This window comes from Drosophila miranda, chromosome 3 (genome assembly GCF_003369915.1).
Source record: "Drosophila miranda strain MSH22 chromosome 3, D.miranda_PacBio2.1, whole genome shotgun sequence".
Lineage (NCBI taxonomy): Eukaryota > Metazoa > Arthropoda > Insecta > Diptera > Drosophilidae > Drosophila > Drosophila miranda.
Genome location: NC_046676.1, coordinates 19,298,896 through 19,315,629, shown reverse-complemented (window position 1 = coordinate 19,315,629; position 16,734 = coordinate 19,298,896). Strand labels below are relative to the sequence as shown.

General features: G+C 45.8%; 1 protein-coding gene across 24 annotated transcripts in view; it reads left to right on the top strand.

Annotated features, from left to right (window-relative positions):
• Positions 1 to 16,734, top strand: part of LOC108158029 (protein muscleblind) — a 129,893-nt gene that overhangs the window by 41,164 nt on the left and 71,995 nt on the right. For 13 of the 24 annotated variants that reach the window (XR_004472563.1, XM_033392215.1, XM_033392219.1 and 10 more), the window contains exon 1: positions 3,684 to 3,872. The exons of 2 other annotated variants lie outside the window; for them this stretch is intronic. Coding sequence is in view for 21 of the 22 variants with exons in the window: in XM_033392215.1 (XP_033248106.1) it covers positions 3,684 to 3,872 (189 nt within the window). In the remaining variant the exon portion in view is untranslated. Of the gene's footprint in view, positions 1 to 2,680; positions 2,784 to 3,171; positions 3,873 to 4,401; positions 4,435 to 16,734 lie in introns of those variants that run through there. 9 more of the 24 variants (XM_033392220.1, XM_033392202.1, XM_033392201.1 and 6 more) reach the window with 6 other exon arrangements.

The following is a 16,734-nucleotide window of genomic DNA, read 5'->3' as shown; positions in this document are numbered from 1 at the left end:
TTGTAGCTCTCTCCCTGCCCCACTCCCCCCCGTTCCCCCATTCCGTGTGTGTGTGTGTGTGTGTGTGTGTGTGTGTGTCATGGCATATGGCACGGCACCCATGCTTGGAGCTTCGTGCAATTTCAATCGCTTTTCGGAGCGAGACCTGGACGGTTTTTGAGTGTAGTTCTTTTATCTAATCGGCTTTATTGATAGCAGCCGTCGAACTGTGTGTGCTCCCCCCCCCCCCCCACGCAGTACCCCTTGCACTCAGGGGTAGTATGTTTTTTTTTGCTTCCTCGTTTCTCAGGGTGTCTGGGGCTTCGACCCCACCCTTCTGCTTTTCTTGTTACCATTTTCTTTCACTTTTATTTTTTATGGGCGCATCGTTAAATATGTGTGTCATGCCCCTAAGGTGGGTCTCTGCTCTGCTCTGAGGGGTGCGGATGGGCTGCCTGTTGGCGTTGTATAATGTTGCAAAAGTCTGAAAGCGGCTACTGACCGATGTTTTTATTTTGTTTTTCCTACGGCTTCGGGTTGCGTGGTTGGTTATTTCTTTAAATGCATTAACTTGTCGCCTGGCCGACCCCACAAAAGGTATTCAGAGCGGCTTATGTGGGGCTTTATGGCCACAAAACGGGGGGCCCGCATGGGTTAACTCTGGCAAAACTTGATGCACAAATTCTGCTATGAGTAGTCGCGTATCTAAATAACGATAGAAAGAGAGGGCCGCCCTATCCCACTCCCCTCTCTCACTCTCACTCTCTGGGGCTGTGTTATCAGCGCACAGTCCGCTCTCGCACTGGAATTCCACGTTGGATAATTTATTGTAAATGGAAATGGAAACTTTTATGGCGGGATATCCCTCTAAATGTCAGCGATATCGGTGGTAATCCTCTATAACCGATCTATAGGAAAATTCTCGTGTGTTTGGCACCATTTTCTTATCGAAAATAAGTAAATAAAAGTAAAATTATTTATTTTATGAGCAACCCAGTTCCAGATGCAGATTCGTGCCGCTTCTCACAGTGCCCCCCCCGTGCCCCGTGCCCCGTGCCCCGTGCCACCGCCTGGTATTGATTCAGCTTGCATAAACACTCGAGTTTTCGTATGGAACGCGAATGTGAACAAATATTTAGTGGGAATGCGTTAAGAGCTACAGAAATTAACAGTTTTCAATCTACAAAGAGTCACTCCACTCTCTCTGCCGCTCTCCCTCCCCCCGCCCTCTCTCTTTCCCTTTCTGGTTTCGGCGAGTCTAACCTTCAAAAAAAAAAACAAAAAAAAAAAAAAACATACACTCTTTTTGAGACCGAAAAAACCAGTCAAAAAACTTGTTGAACTTGTTTTTGTGGACCGTGGGGGGGGCATCAGCATCTTTTTTGTCTCTTAATGATATTTTAATAACCGAAAAAAAAAGCGCAGAAGGAGGACCTTAGGCGCTCTCAAGGTGGCCTGTAGGTCGGCGGATGCAACAATCTTTCGATATTCGATATTTCTTTGGCCCAATTTTCGTCAGACTTTACGGAAGTTTATTTTCGTAAAGCGCTTTTCCACACACACGCTTCTGGTCATAAATTTTCCTGCTTTTCCTACTGCGTCAATGACACGGCTGCTAATTTCTACATCTCTCTATCTGTATCTGTATCTGAGGCTATAGTCTATATAGATAGATTCTGATGCCCATCCACGTCCGCTTGCGTGGGTTGCGTGTTCTTCTCTGGTTTTTGGCCGAACAAAACTTTTCAAGAATTCTCCTAGCCCCCACGTAGATGATGAGTCTAACATTTCTCAGCTCATAAATTGAGTTAAAAATTTATAGAATATACTCGTATCGTTTGGAAATCAAGCAGAAATACGGAAAAGCAATTTGCGGCTGACATCATAGGCAAACCTCGATACCAACTGACTAAAGTCTAGTCAAATGTCTTAGATACCCACACAAACACACATAACATAGATACAAGTGCGTGTATCTTTTCGTGTGTGCATAAGGTTTATTAATTGTCGTTTCATATGGAGTTGTCGGTGATAATTTACGGGCAGTGGCGGCAGATACGAGGGCTTTTTGGTGGCTGTCAAAAGGAATTGACAAAAGCAGGGGACATATATGGCAGGAGGAGGAAGGTTCTTGGGGGGAGAAAGTCTCCCTTTAAAGGGGTTTCCTTGAGGAAGAGTATTCAAAGGGAAGCATCTAAAAGTATCAACCCCTTAGCCCTTCCCTTTTTCGAAGACTTTGATTCATTTGCCGCAAAAGATAAGATAAGATTAAAACACACACAAAAACAAAAGCCAAGAAAAGGAAAACAAAAAGCAAATGCGATAAATATTAATTTGTGTGGCGTCATCGATGATTAAATCCGTGCTTGCAGCATTTCTCTCTCTCTCTCTTTCTCACTCTCTACTATATATAAACAATGTATATTTTTTTTACAGTATTTTTTTTTTAATAACAAATACATTTCTCTCCTCGAACCGAGCGGTAAGTGCGTTGAACAATTTATTTCTTTGCTTTAAGAAACGGAAAACAGCAACGAAAAAGGGCCGCTCCCCCTCTCTCTATCTCTCTCTCTCTCTCACTCCCACTCTCTCTTAAATGTTGCTTAAGCACCCGCTGGCCATGGATATACATATTTCTATCTTCAGGAACATTTAGTGCACTTTAGTTGATTATTTTTTTTTTGATTTTTTGTTTTTGTAGTTTTTTTTTTTTCTTGCGTTCCCTGCGCCGCCAAACGCTCCAGAAACCGCTGCTGCCAACTGGATGCTGCTCATCAGATACATATGTATCTGTATATATGCGAGTATATGTGAAACTATTTTTAGTAAATTATATCATAAGTTGTGTATTTCATTTTGCAAACACACACACACACACAAATTTGCCTCATACGATCTCATATGTGTACGTGATCGGTTTTTTTTTTTTATATTTTAAGTAAGCATTGCATTCGGCATAAGAACTTAATACCAACCACTTTGCGCATTACTAACCCAAAGAAAAACAGAGATTTGAATCAGTTTAAACCATTCATACATTTAGTCTTAGAATCGCTCTCACACTCACTCTCTCTCTCTCTCTCTCTCTCTCTGTCTCTCTCTCTGTCTCTTTCTGTCGACCTATCTATCTGCCCCCGAAAGCAAATGGCACAATCCTAAAGATATGTTTTCTCTCTTTTATTCTCATTTCAGATAATGTAAAATCAGCTTGAACAGAAAAAAAAAACAAAAACAAAAACAAATCTTAACAGCTGCGTCTATCCATAGATTTATACGCACACAGACACATACGAGTGCCCAGCCCCACCCGCTGCCCCAGAAAAATCAGCTATCAGCTACATCCTCCCACACCCCCCGTCCCGCCCCCCGCCCGCTACGCAGAAACGTGTAAAACGCTAAGACAAAAAAAAACAAAAAAAAAGCCATCTTCTATATGCTATACATATATATACACAAGTGCTGATCAGATCCGTTATTTAGTGCTGTTTGTTTCTTGCGCGTGTGTGTGTAAAATCGAACTTCAGACTGCAACGAAAAAACCAGAAGAAAAACCAACGCGTTCTAGTCGCCAGCTAAAGTCTAAGCTAAAGTCTATTTGAAAGCTATCCTAGAGCCGTAGACACACACACACACACACACAAATCTCTATCCATATATATATACATACAATATCTGTATCTGTATCTGTCGAATACAACGATCAAATGGCCAACGTTGTCAATATGAACAGCCTGTTCAACGCCAAGGACTCGCGCTGGCTCCAGCTGGAGGTCTGCCGGGAGTTTCAGCGCAACAAGTGCTCGCGCCAGGACACCGAATGCAAGTTCGCCCATCCGCCGGCCAATGTGGAGGTGCAGAACGGCAAGGTCACCGCCTGCTACGACAGCATCAAGGTCAGTATATGCCCCGACCATCAACAATGACCCCCAACCCCCAGTCCATCTCCCCCCCCCCCCCCCCCCCCCCCCCCCCCGACTTTTGCTTATTGTGGATTGTAGATTGTAAGCTTTATGATTTTTCACCTCAAAATAAAATATAACCCCCCCCCCCCCCAGAATCCGTTTAGGGCCCCCTCCCCCTTAAAAAAGAAAACTGATCTTGTCTCGCTTTTGTTGTTTGTGCTTTTGTGCTTTTACTCCATTTTGTTTTTATGGTATCTCTGTGCTTCCATATACATATATATATCTACTATAAACACTACTATATCTAGTTGAAGCTTTAGTCCGGCTCTCTCTGTCTGTCTCTCTCTCTCTGTCTGTCTCTGTTAATGCCTGCGAGCGCGATCAAAGCAAGCTTTTGAGGCTTTCGTGTGTGCTTGAGTCCCGAGTAGCGAGCTTTAGCTTTTTATTAGCCCTAAAAACCTAGAACCTAGAATTAAGGGTGTGTTCCAGCAATAAACCAAATAATTCGAGTGATTTTTAGGCCGCGCCACACTTAGACATGGACAATCTGCAGGTAAAGCTCATTTGATTCTAAATTTAAGAACTTATTTAAGAACCTACCATCTAAGTCCCATCTGAAAAAAAAAGCCCCGAAAAGGGTTGCAAAGAGCTCCTGTTACACAGGACACAGGACAATGGCCGCAGAGCAGAACCCCGGAACAATGTACATAGTTGTTTTCTTTATTAAGCTTTTTGTTTTAGGGAACAAAAAATGGCCACCTAAAGTAAAGTATTTTATGTATACACTACATAAATGCTGACAAAATGCCCTGGCCATAATCATAATCATCATTATCGCGCTCCTCGACGGGTACTCAAATTTTTGTGACAGCATAAAAAATTAGGTTTTTTGTAAATTTTTTGTGCTGCCGCCTTTTAGGCCGCCTTTTGTTGTTTCAAGCCTTAAAGTTGGGGGGGGGGCCACCCACGCCACCCACGCCCCTCGCTGCCCCCACTCGAGTCGAGTGTGCAAACAATAGTTAAAACTGCTGTTTGGTAAGTAGCTCCTTGCTGTCGAGTGCAGGGTGGGGCGGGGCCCAGCGACAGAGGCCACAGTCGTTAATTGAGCCACTGCCTCGGTCCGGGCATGCAGGTCCTTTGTTTGCCCATGAATGAATGTATTAGAGTTCCAGGGACCCCCAGTTCCATCAATCATTTCCCATTTTTCGCACATATTCCAATCTGTTTGTGGCAACAGCTGGGCCTGTACTGGGAACAGGGCCTGTACAGGGTGCAAATAAAGCTCAGACATTCATTGCCCACAAATTAATTGTGTTATCCTATTAATTAACTATGCAGTAAAGTTGCCGGGCAATTTCCCTCGCTTTCTTTTCTCTCTCTCCTTCGCTCTTTTTGCCTTTGAGTGTTGTAATTGTTGGCGAGAGTGTGTTTGCATTCATTTTCACCTCTTTTTGTCGTCCCCTGTGTGTGCGTGCTGAGGGTTTAAATGCATAACGAACTTAAACGTAACCAGAGGCAAGTAACCACCAGCACACACACACACACACACACACACACACACACACACCACGACTATATACTGTACACATAATGGCGGCTGAGGAGGAGGAGGCAAGGCCTATATGCCATAGGCTCCTGTGGCTCCTTTTCGTCCTGACAACCTCTTTTTTTTTTTTTTTTTTTTTTTTTTACTGTGCGGCCACGACACTAATTTATAGCCACGTTGCCGCATTGTAGACTTTCCAACTGGCAGCTCAACTTAAAGTAGAATTTCAAGTGGAAATTGGGTCAATGGCGGTGGCAAGTGTGTTATCCGAGGCTGAACGTGTGCCTTATATTGAGTTTAGAATGGGTTAAGCTGTTCATAAGGCACCGGAGTGTATGGTTTAACGTTATCCGGGCTTATCCGTGCACAGAAAATGTAACCCAACAGGTTTTAGGCGGTGGAATATCGTTATCCGAGATTGTCCTGGCATAGAAATAGCTTTTAAAATGTAGAATATCATTATCCGAGTTTATCCGAGCTTATCCGGTTGGTTATAAAATCATTTGAAAACCATCTATGTGGCAAAGATATCTATCCGTAGTGGATAAGGTATATCCGTGCACAGAAAATGTAACCCAAGAGGTTTTAGGAGGTGGAATATCGTTATCCGAAATTGTTCTGGCATAGAAATAGCTTTTAAAATGTAGGATATCATTATCCGAGTTTATCCGAGCTTATCCGGTTGTGGCAAAGATATTTATCCGTAGTGGATAAGGTATTTCCGGACGATTCCGTGCAGGTTTTAGGAGGTGGAATATGGTTATCCGAGATTGTCCTGGCTTATCCGATTGCGAAAATTTGGCAATATTTATCCGAACTTATCCGTAGAGGTATGCCACACTTTTCTTCAAAGCGAATGCATAGAAATTGCTTTTAAAATGTAGTACGTTATTATCCGAGTTTATCCGAGCTTATCCGGTTGGTTATAAAATCACTTAAAAGCCATCTATGTGGCAAAGATCTCTATCCGTAGTGGATAAGTTATATCCGGACTTATCCGTTTCGATATGCGGGGTTTCTCGTTCAACGGACAATCAGTACGGATTAGCCTCCATCCCAAAGCGCGAATTGCTTTTAGCTCGGCCAAGCGTTGCCTTTTGCCTGACGACCTCCTGACCCTTTCGTAAAATTGGCATCATTTCATTGGCAATTTCCCCTCAATTTAATTCTGCCACAATGAGCCGTCCTGAAACTTTAAAAGGCACTCGAGAGCCCAGGGACCCCCCAGCGCAAGGGGGAAAAGAGTGAAAGTGTGTGTGGCAAGGGGGAAAAAGGAGATGAAGACTGAGAAAAATCGCATAGCCACAACATAAAACATTTTCCGGTTTATAATTTTCTTGTCAACACAATTTTCACGCCATGCTCTGGCGCTGTGCGCCCAAGCCCCACAGCCTACAATGCCACGGGCAACCGCCTTGCCCCCCACCCCCCCCCCTGGCTGGTGCTTACGCCACTTTATCCGGCGCTTTTCCTGCGCGTCCTTTCGCCGCTGCGCGCTTTTGCTACTTAACCAACTGTAAAGCTCTCGGCCATATTGTGTGGCACCTTATTTTTCTATTATATTTTCCCAGCAGTGGCGCTGCAACATATTTTCCGCGCTGCCACCGCACTCGGCGGCACTCTGTGCCCCCCCTGTCACCCGTTGTTCCGCTTTCCTTTTCTCTTTCTCTGGGCAACAAAAGTCAAGTTCCCGTGCCATGCAAATTATGAGAAAGAATGAAAATGCCGCCCCACAAAGGAAAAAAACGAAAATGGCAACTCTTCCGCTTCCCTCTCCCTCCCTCTCTCTTTGGGATTCCAATTCTTGTAGTTGACGCTTGAAATATCCTGTATCGGATATACTTTCGGATAATTACATTTGAAAGACAACAAGGGGACAACGAGGATGGACCTCCTCTGTCCATAAAGTATTCAATGTCATCCAATTATTTTTAATTCTATTTGTTGTACGAGTATCTTCCTCCTCTGGCATTGAAATCGATAATAATAATAAGCAGCAGTGAATGGCGACAAAAGCAAACCAAAGAAGAAAAAAAGACCCAAAGAAATTTCAAATAAAAATTCCAAATTATATTCATATTCGTTTGGGGGAAATAGAGCGGACACAAGGGGCGGGCCAAGGGCGGGGGGGGAGAAGAGAAAACTTTACGACTGTCAATGGAAATTGCAATGAATAATATTCGTAATTGAGGAGAAGGATCAGAGAAAATCAGACAAAGATCGCTGCAGATACAGATTTCGTATCTTTTGTGAGCTCCAGGCAGTGGGGGGTGTGGGGCTGTGGGGGGTTGGGGTGTTGGGGGGTCCCCGCCTAATTTGTTATGCCTTACACGCGTTGCACTTGGAAATTCCGCAACAAACTTCAAGTCAATAACTCAGCAGAGAGCGACGGCTCCTCGACTGCCAGGACTCCCCAGCACTTAATGCATTATGCAACAGCAAGTTGTGGCATGTCCTTGCACACACACACACGCACGCACACACGCACACGTGCAGCCATTTCGCAGTTGCTGAAACACAATTCATTCGGTGCTCCCGTCTCCGACTCTGCCAGGCCATGGACGTGACTGCAAATCGAGCGACGGCGGGCATGCCTTAAATAAAATAAATGACACATTATCAATATAAACAAGAGGAGGACGACTGCCTTGCCGAAGGAGTACGCGAGCTGCAAGCGTAAAGTTGTTAAGTTACTTAAGCCAACAAATGAAGCGGGCCAAGATGGAGGGAGGGCGAGCCCAATGGCTCTCTCTCTCTCGCCCTGGAGAAGCAGTCACGAGCCTGACAAATTGCACTCGGGCGCCAGACTTTCGCCTCCACCCGGACCTCCATCCTTCGGGTGCCACAAAACAAAAGGACGAGGCAGGGGGTGGCCAGCAGGGGTGGCGGCAAAGTTAGCGACAAGAAATATACCCGTTAATGCAGTGCCGGGAAAATTGCATATGGAAATGCGCCAAAAGAACGATCCAAGGATTATATATTCATACGAGTGTCAATCAGCTGCCAGACGGCCCAGACCGAAGCAGATATTTACTCTTTTGGGGCAATAATTCGGCAGCTCGAGCGACTTTGATTGACTGGCAGAGTGTTTGTTGATTGAAATTGGATTAGCGCGTCGTCCTGGAGAATGGGAAATGTATGGCAATGGGATTACAATCCAGCGAAAACAAAGTACATTTCGCGATTAAATCAAAGACGAAAGGATGCCGGCTTAAAGCTAGTCGAAAAACCGTCAACAACTTGAGCGTTTTTGCCACCACAGTGCCTGCCACGCCTGTCTAAGAGGCGACACGTTGCCGCAACGAAAATCGAGATCAATAAAAACGTCATTCAATGGGGAAATGGGGGAAAAAAACCCAATAAATTCAAGAAAGAAAAGCGTAAGAACTGCAGCACAAAGGAGGGGCACGTATGCCGGGGCTATAGATACAGATACAGCCCTGCCACGCCCACTGTTTGGGCATATCAAATAACTCTGACTTTACACATTATTAAACTGCAATGTTGTCGCTGTTGTGGCTGTGCAAGGACTATTCGTCCTGTTGCTCCTCCACATAGCTCCTCGGATCCTCTTTGTCTTGGACTGTTGCATTTTTGAAGGGAAATTGATTAAAGAACTTGCGGCTGCACAGCAAATTGTTTGCCCGAGTCAAACTCTTAAAGGTCCTGCCGGCTTCTAGTCCTGTCTCGGTCTCCTTCTTTACCATTTGGCGCATTCTCCTTGTGCCGCCGGCGTTGCGGCAAAGTCAATGAGTGGCAATATGCCACCAATAATTCAGGTCACGCGAGATGTCCTCGTCGCGTTCCTTCTTGCCGGCTGCTGCCGGGAGGTCCTTCGCGTCTTGGCCTGGCTGACAGTGACAGTGGGCCGAAAGGCCTCATTTCCCAGGCAAATATTGCCATATATTTCACGGCTTTTTGGGGGATTTTGGACTCCTCTACAGATCACCTATCGATTAGCTATCGATTGCCCTTTCGATGGGCGTTCAATGAGCGGTTTTTTCCCACTGTTCGAACCCCCGCAATGCGGCTCCACCGTGTGGAATGTTCTATGGCCATTTGTTGTTGTTGTCGTCGTCCTTACACATCCGCTTTGTTCGCTCCATTGTGCGCTGACGGTCGTTAGGCCATCTTGGGAGGCACTTCGTTTGCCAACGTCTCCACGTCCGCCACTGCCACAGCCACTGCCACTGCCACAGTGCCTCCTTTCATCCTTTTCTTTCGTTTCTGCTGCAATTTTAATGAAGCTGCGGCATGCGGCAAGCGCGCGCCTTCAAGTTGCACGCGCCATGGCACAACTTGCGCTTTTTATGCTTTTGCCGTTCCACATTCTACGGTCCTGCCTCTGCCACTGCCACTGCCTCTGCGATGTAGTGTGGGGGCACGTTGTTGAAGCCTTGCCTGCCATTGTTAAATGAGCTTTACATGACAGCTGCTGCAGCGGCAGTTAACCCGACTACCCCCTCCACCCCTCCACCCCCCAATCCCAATCCCAGAGCGAAATTCAATTTCTCTATGCCTTTTGCCTGGCGGTCAAATTTCGAGTCTGTCTGTCAATTGGGATTCAAGTTTTTCGGGGGCTAATAAATGAAAGGATGAACTAGAGGGAGGGGTGGGGGGAGGATAATACTCCCCTTGGACTTCCGGCTGGCTCTCGGAGTCATAGGAGGATTTGCCTTTTGAATAAATGCCATAATTTATGGTCAAAAGTTTGCTTGTGCACACATTTTGTGGCCAACACTTGAAGCGCAGCTATTTAGACCAGTCTCCATAGCCCTCCCCCCCCCCGTAGACCCCCCCCCCCCTAGCCCCTTAGCCCTTCCATCCATGACCAGGCTCATGACGACGATGATGATGATGATGATGATGACTACATGGGGTATCCATCTCTATTTTCCATCTGCATTTCCATACTCCCCCCGCTCCCCCTCCCCTGTCTCTGTCGACTGCAGATTTTGCAGTTCATCTGAAAAGTTTGCTTTCGGTTACATTTGGGTGTCCATTAGTGTAATTTAGAGCTGAAGTCCTTTTGGTCCTGTCTCTGCTTTTGGATTGGACTACCGTTTGGTTTTCGGTTTGGGTTTGGGTTTGGGTTTGGGTTTCTCCCTAAGAAAATAAACCAAATATAGAAAGATATTCAATTTACTTAATAGTTTTTGGGATAGCGGGACTTCAGGCTCATCAAATTACACAGAGGTGCCAGAGGGGCAGGGGCAGGGGGCAGGGCAGGGGCAGGGACATGGACAGGTGCTTATCATATTCCAGGGGTTGACGAAACCTTATCGGATCTGGCCTCTTTCCTCTGCTTTGTTTGTTCGCCTTCCTCTTGGGGCAAAATCAAATGAAGCGAAAGGACACTATTTGGAATGGCACGAAATGCTAATCAACAATGGAATCGATAAATGTTTGAATTGAGGGAACAAAGAACGCCACTGCCAGGGTGCCCGGCCCCAAAAAATTTGCATATTTAAAGATGAGGAATGGGCCACTGGGTGGGGAGCAGTTCATGGGGGAATTTCTTGGCCAAAAGGAAATTAAGTATTTTCATTGAAACCAAGAAATTTTTGAAAATATCCTGTTTAAGGATCTCCTAGATCCAGGAGAAAAATTCCTTATACGAATGAAAAATAGTCGGTAGCAATCAATGGATTACTTCCGTCAATTTGGCTTCGTTTTGAGGCACTTGCGTGTGGGCGAAATCAATATCGAGGGGCCATGGCTATCCCCCCCCCAACCTCTGGCCTGACAGCACAATTTAAGCTAAAATCAACAAATATCTTGCCATCGCATAGATACACAGATACGCGTTTGCTACTATATATAAATTCCCATTTATTTCCCTCGTTTTTTTTTTTTTTATTTTTTATTTTTTTCTTCGTGTGGAGAGCGACTAAAAATTGAAAATGCGCAAAGCGCCTGTTTAAGCATTTCAATTGATATCCATCAGCAAAGTGGCGCAGCAACAATGGCAAGAGGAGTGGTGGGCGGGGGTGGGGCAAAGCCAGGGAGAAAAATAGAAAATCAATTCAATCACGCTCATCAGAGATAGCGGGAAGAGGAACTCATCGACAAACGTCATTGGCAGCAGCAGGAGCAGAGCAGGAGGACCACCAGATCCAGAGATGTCAGGCGAAGTGGCGAGAAAATAAGCAAACAAGATTGAACACGAGCGAATCGACGTGTTTGATACCCTACCCTGGTAGAGGCTAGGAAGCAGCATATGATTATGTTACTGGAATTAACATTTACTCTTGGGCAGAACGGCTTTGCTTTCTGTTAAATTTAGCATTTGCTTAGAAGGGTAACAGTCTGTAAGCCTTAACAGTGATCTGATCTCCGCTATGTTCTGCCTTTACCATTGCCAGTGCATGGTAACAGCCTGTAAGCCTTAACATTGCTCTTTTATGGGCAAGTTTCTGCCTTTAACATTTGCCAGTGCCGACGGGCAGCAGCCTGTTAGCTTTAACAGTGATCTGATCTGTGGGAGCTCTAGTCTTTTTTTGACGCAGTTTTCATGATTAAATTTTTGGGTTTCAGGCCTGGGGTTGAGTAGTTCTTATCTTAAGCCTTGCTAAAAGCAAGAAAACCCCCCATTCCAAATGAATAACTACTCTGTTATCGTACTGTTAAAGGAAGAGGAAGGCTAACACACACGCCGCTGTATTTATTTGATTTTTCTGTGCATTCCTCCAAAATTCCCTTATACCCTCCTCGCAATGGGTACAAGAATTACAATTCAAAAAGCATTTCGGTATGTTTACTGTCGCAGCACAAAGTAGGCAAAAGTCCCAGTCCTCCCTCCTCCCCAGAGGGCCAGTGGCAGTGGCTGTGGCTGTGGCTGGGGGGGCAGGGCCGTAGAGAGAGATATGGCGACAACAATAAAAAAATCTAAATGGAACTAGTCTTTCCTCTTCTGCCGTCACTCTTGGCACAATCCCATTCGGCATTCGGCTGCTGAGAATGATTTACTGTCGTTTGTTTGTTGTGGGCGGCACAAAGGGGTGGGGGGGGGGTACGTGGGGGTAGAGATTTTTATCCCTAGGATTGGCAAACGTTTTAGACATTTTTACTGTTTATAACTATCCTTGCAGCCCTTCCCTCCCTCCCCCCCCATCTATCTATCTGGCGCCGCACTGTCCTCGTCCTCCATTTCGAAATGGTCGCATATTTATATCACTCAGTGTTGGTTCAACGCTTGCTTTGGGCGGGGGGGGGGATAGGAAAAAGCATTAGCCTGGCTATTGTTGTGCCGCACAGAGAGAGGCTGCTGCTGGCTTATTGATTGCTCAAGTGTTGCATCAACAAGCTTTTCTCATCGCTGAGCGACTATTAGCTGGCTGCCATGAGACGGACGAATCTCTGCTCAAATATTATCCAATTCTGTCCGATTAATGGATGTCCAAAGATGTTTCGAGACCCAAAAGATTGCATTCCTTTAAAAGTAGTCCCACTTTTTGTCCTTGCAACTTTGTCGATAAACAGTCTTCCGCTTGAGCCCTAATCCCATTATCGCTTTGTGGCATATGGAAATATTAACTGTGCCACACTCGAATGGCTTTCCACTTGCCACATCCACCCCAGCCCAGCCCAGCCCAGCCCAGCCCAGCCCAGCCCAGCCAGTGGGTGACCAACTTTTCCATCACTTTCCAAGCGATTAAACAATCGGCGGGCATTATAATCTCTGCACAAAGTCATGTATCATAGATTGCCGGGGGTCTTGGGGGCTTTCCCCCCCCCCATTCCCCACATCCACCCATTTTCCATGTCTGTCAAACATGATTTGCATATGCTTGGCTTTTCTGGCTTATGGATTAACGCTGTCTCTGGCTATTCCTCTTCCTCGAAGCGAAATGAATCGCGAATCGAGCCCGAGCCCGAGCCCGAGCCCGAGCCGCCTCCTGTTATGGCCATGTTAATACGCGTGTAAGCGTGTAAGCGTGTAAGCTTTGGAGCCCAATTAAAAACAGGCTGGCCGGGCAGTTTTCCATTTTCCAATCACAAACGTTGATTAATCGTAAAGCCAAACAAAACGATTTCCTGCTCTCTATATCACTCGTTTCTGCCACATGCCACAGAGGGGGGGGGGGGGGGGCTATAATGAATTCATTCCAATGACATTTATGGACGCACAGGTGTCTGGGGGGGGACGACAGACTTCCGGAGTGTTGGAAAATAGGCTTAAAAAGCCATTATTGTCAACATTTATAATAGTTTCAAGAGGCAGGCACAAAGCCAAGGAAATGTGTCCTTGAGTCCCACCTTACTCCCACCTCTGTGTGTGTTTTCTGTTTACCTTACACTCGAGAGGGACACACAGCCACATCCTTAGACAGCCCCAAGTGGTTGAGTAAGGACGATGAAAGGCAGGCAGACGAATGGCAGGATGGCAGGATGGCAGGATGGTGTCTCTGCCACCCCCTCGTTTAAGTAGTTCTCATTACCATTTGGGGGGCGACCTCCTCCCCGCCTCCTCCACTCCACAGAACTTGTGACAATCTGTCTCTCACTCATAATTATTATTATTATCATTATTTCTGGCTTAAATCCTTTCGCTGACAGCCAGTCAGCCCTTCTGTGCGGCTCTTCGCCTTTAAGCTTAATGGAAAGCGTCAACAAAATTTCTCCGGCTATCGTTTTAATTTTACACTTCTTTTCCATCATTTTTGGGGGGTGGTGTGGAGGGGGGTATGGAGGGGGTGTTGTAGCTGTTTTCTTTCGCACTTTTTAATTACTTTCCTTTCATTTTTCGGTGGGGGCGGCCACAATTTCTGTGCTTTCATTCCCTTCTTCGTCGTTGTAATTATTTCTACAGTTTATTTGATAATTTCTCATTGCCAACAAAGGGGGGAAGGGGGAAAGGAGGGAATTTATCATTTTCCACTGTCACAAATTCTCGCAAGTGTCAAACGGTTGCTGCCGCACTGGCAGAGTGGCAGGAGTCTGTGTGTCTGTTTGCGCTTGAGGTGGCTGTATGTGTCACGTTGGGAAATGATTAGAAATGTGCTTATTGAGGAGGAAAACTAAGAGAAAATGCGAGCTTAACGAACATTAAGACGAATAGACATTTGTTTGCCTTAAGTTTCAGAGAAGTGGCATCCTTTCGAGCTGTCTACCGATGCTATTTGGCCAAGAAAGTGGATTTCATTCACTTTTGGTCGACTTTAATCGATAATCGAAGAGCGTCTATAGCGTTTCACAGTTGCCTGTGCAGGGCCTGTTAATAGCCTGTTAGCGTTAACATTGGTTTGATCTGTGGTAGCTTCGGTCTGTAACATTTGAAAGTGGAAGCTTACAGCCTGTTAACTTTAACATTGGTTTGATATATGCAAGTTTCAGCCTTTAACAGTGCAAGGTAACAGCTTAGAGTTAGAGTTGAAATCGGTCTGATCTGAGCGAGTTCGGTCTGTAACATTTGAGAGTGCATGCTTACAGCCTGTTAGCGTTAACATTGGTTCGATCTGTGGGAGCTTCGGTGTGTAACATTTGCAAGTAAAAGCTTCTGCCTCTAACAGTTCAGGGTAACAGCCTGTTAGGATTAACATTGCTTTGATCTGCGGCAGCGTTAACATTGCTTTGATCTGTGGAAGCTTCGGTCTGTAAGCTTCAGCCTTTAACAGTTTAGGCTAACAGCCTGGTAACTTTAACATTGGTTTGATCTCTGGGAGTTTCGTTGTGTAATATTTTCCCTTGCAGGGTAACAGCCTGTTATCTTTAACATTGCTCTGATCTGTTCTTTGTTCAGCCTTTAACATTTGCCTCAAACTTTGCCACTTCTCCACTCCCCTCCCCCGCCCCCACCACTCCTTGTCTTTTTACACACCTAACTAAATAATTTTCATGGGAGATTTTTCCGCCAGGTCCCGCAGGGATTTCTACAGATATTTTATTCAAAATGAAATTTAATTGTCACATTAAATGCAATGTCGGAATTAGAAGGAGGCCCCAAAATCCCCAAAGATCCGCCGCACACACACACACACACAAGAAAGAGTCCCAGAAGCAGTTGTCGTTGTTGTTGTTGTTTTTGTTGGGCCCCAGGCAGGCATTTCCCAAGGAAAATGAAGAGGCAGAAGTGGCAGAAGTGGCAGAAGTGGCGGAGTGGCAGCTCCCCAGAGAAATTGAGGCGGGAATCTAACCTATTTACACAGTAATTTATTTGCTTATAAACATAAAACCACTTTTTCCCCGAGAACGATGAGAGTGCTGCCACATATGTTCGGTGGGTGGCAGGAGGGGGGATGGGGGGGGAGTGGGGAAGGGCACTCACTTAATTTAATAATTTTCACATTTATTGAAACAAAATGAACAAATGTGAGCAATGGTAGGAAATTACGAAAGGCGGCGGCGGGATGGGGCCTGGAACGGAGGGGGGTGGGGGGTGGGGGGGACTCTTGCATCTTTTCTGCTTCATTTGTTTCGGTTTTTAATTTTGCTTGCCTCAGCCCTGTGTGTGTGTGTGTGTGTGTGTGTGTGTGTGTGGGGCAAACACACTTAAAACTCAAATATTTGCATACACTCGAGCAGGAGAAAGCAAGAGAGAAAGAGAAGGAGCTTTGTTTGCATACAAAAAAAAAAAAGAAAACCCCCCAAAGAAATGAAGAGAAAAAAAAGGTAAAGAAAAAGGAAAGGAGCAGCAAAATGGCTAAAGGAGACCCCGACCATGGGCAAATTTATTATCACACACAAAGGGAGAAAGGGAGAAAGGGAGAAAGGGAAAGGCACACAGAGAGAATCTATAGAAAGCCCAGGACAGGCACGAAATCAAACGAAATGAGGCACACACACACACACACACACACACACACAAGGACATGGATCCTGACGCGCGCTTTGTGCAAATAAAGGAGGCAGGAGGGGGGAGGGGGGGGGGGGGTTGGGGGGGTATACGTATTCCTAGTATATTGTTACATTTACTAGACGATGGAGGTAATGTAATGTATGCCAATGCACACGAGGACCAGGACGAGGACGAGGACCAGGACCAGGACGAGGACCGGCAGGTGTACCGCCCCTTGTGCCTCAATTTGCATAGCTTTGTCTGTGCCGTGGCACGAGGGGGGGGGTGGGGGGCAAACAAAAACAAGCCACGCCAGCAGAATAACAGCAAACAGCGGGGGAGGAGCTGCCCCAAAATGGAAAAGGGAGAGCCCCAAGCAAAAGCCGAAAGGCCTGAAGGCAAAGAAAAGCCGAAAGGCCTGAAAGGCAAAGAAAAGCGTTAAGTTTAGCGCAAAATTAAACAATCTTATTGCCAGGATTAGTGACAAAATTATGTAGCAGGCGACAGGGGGTGGCAGAGGGAGGATATTT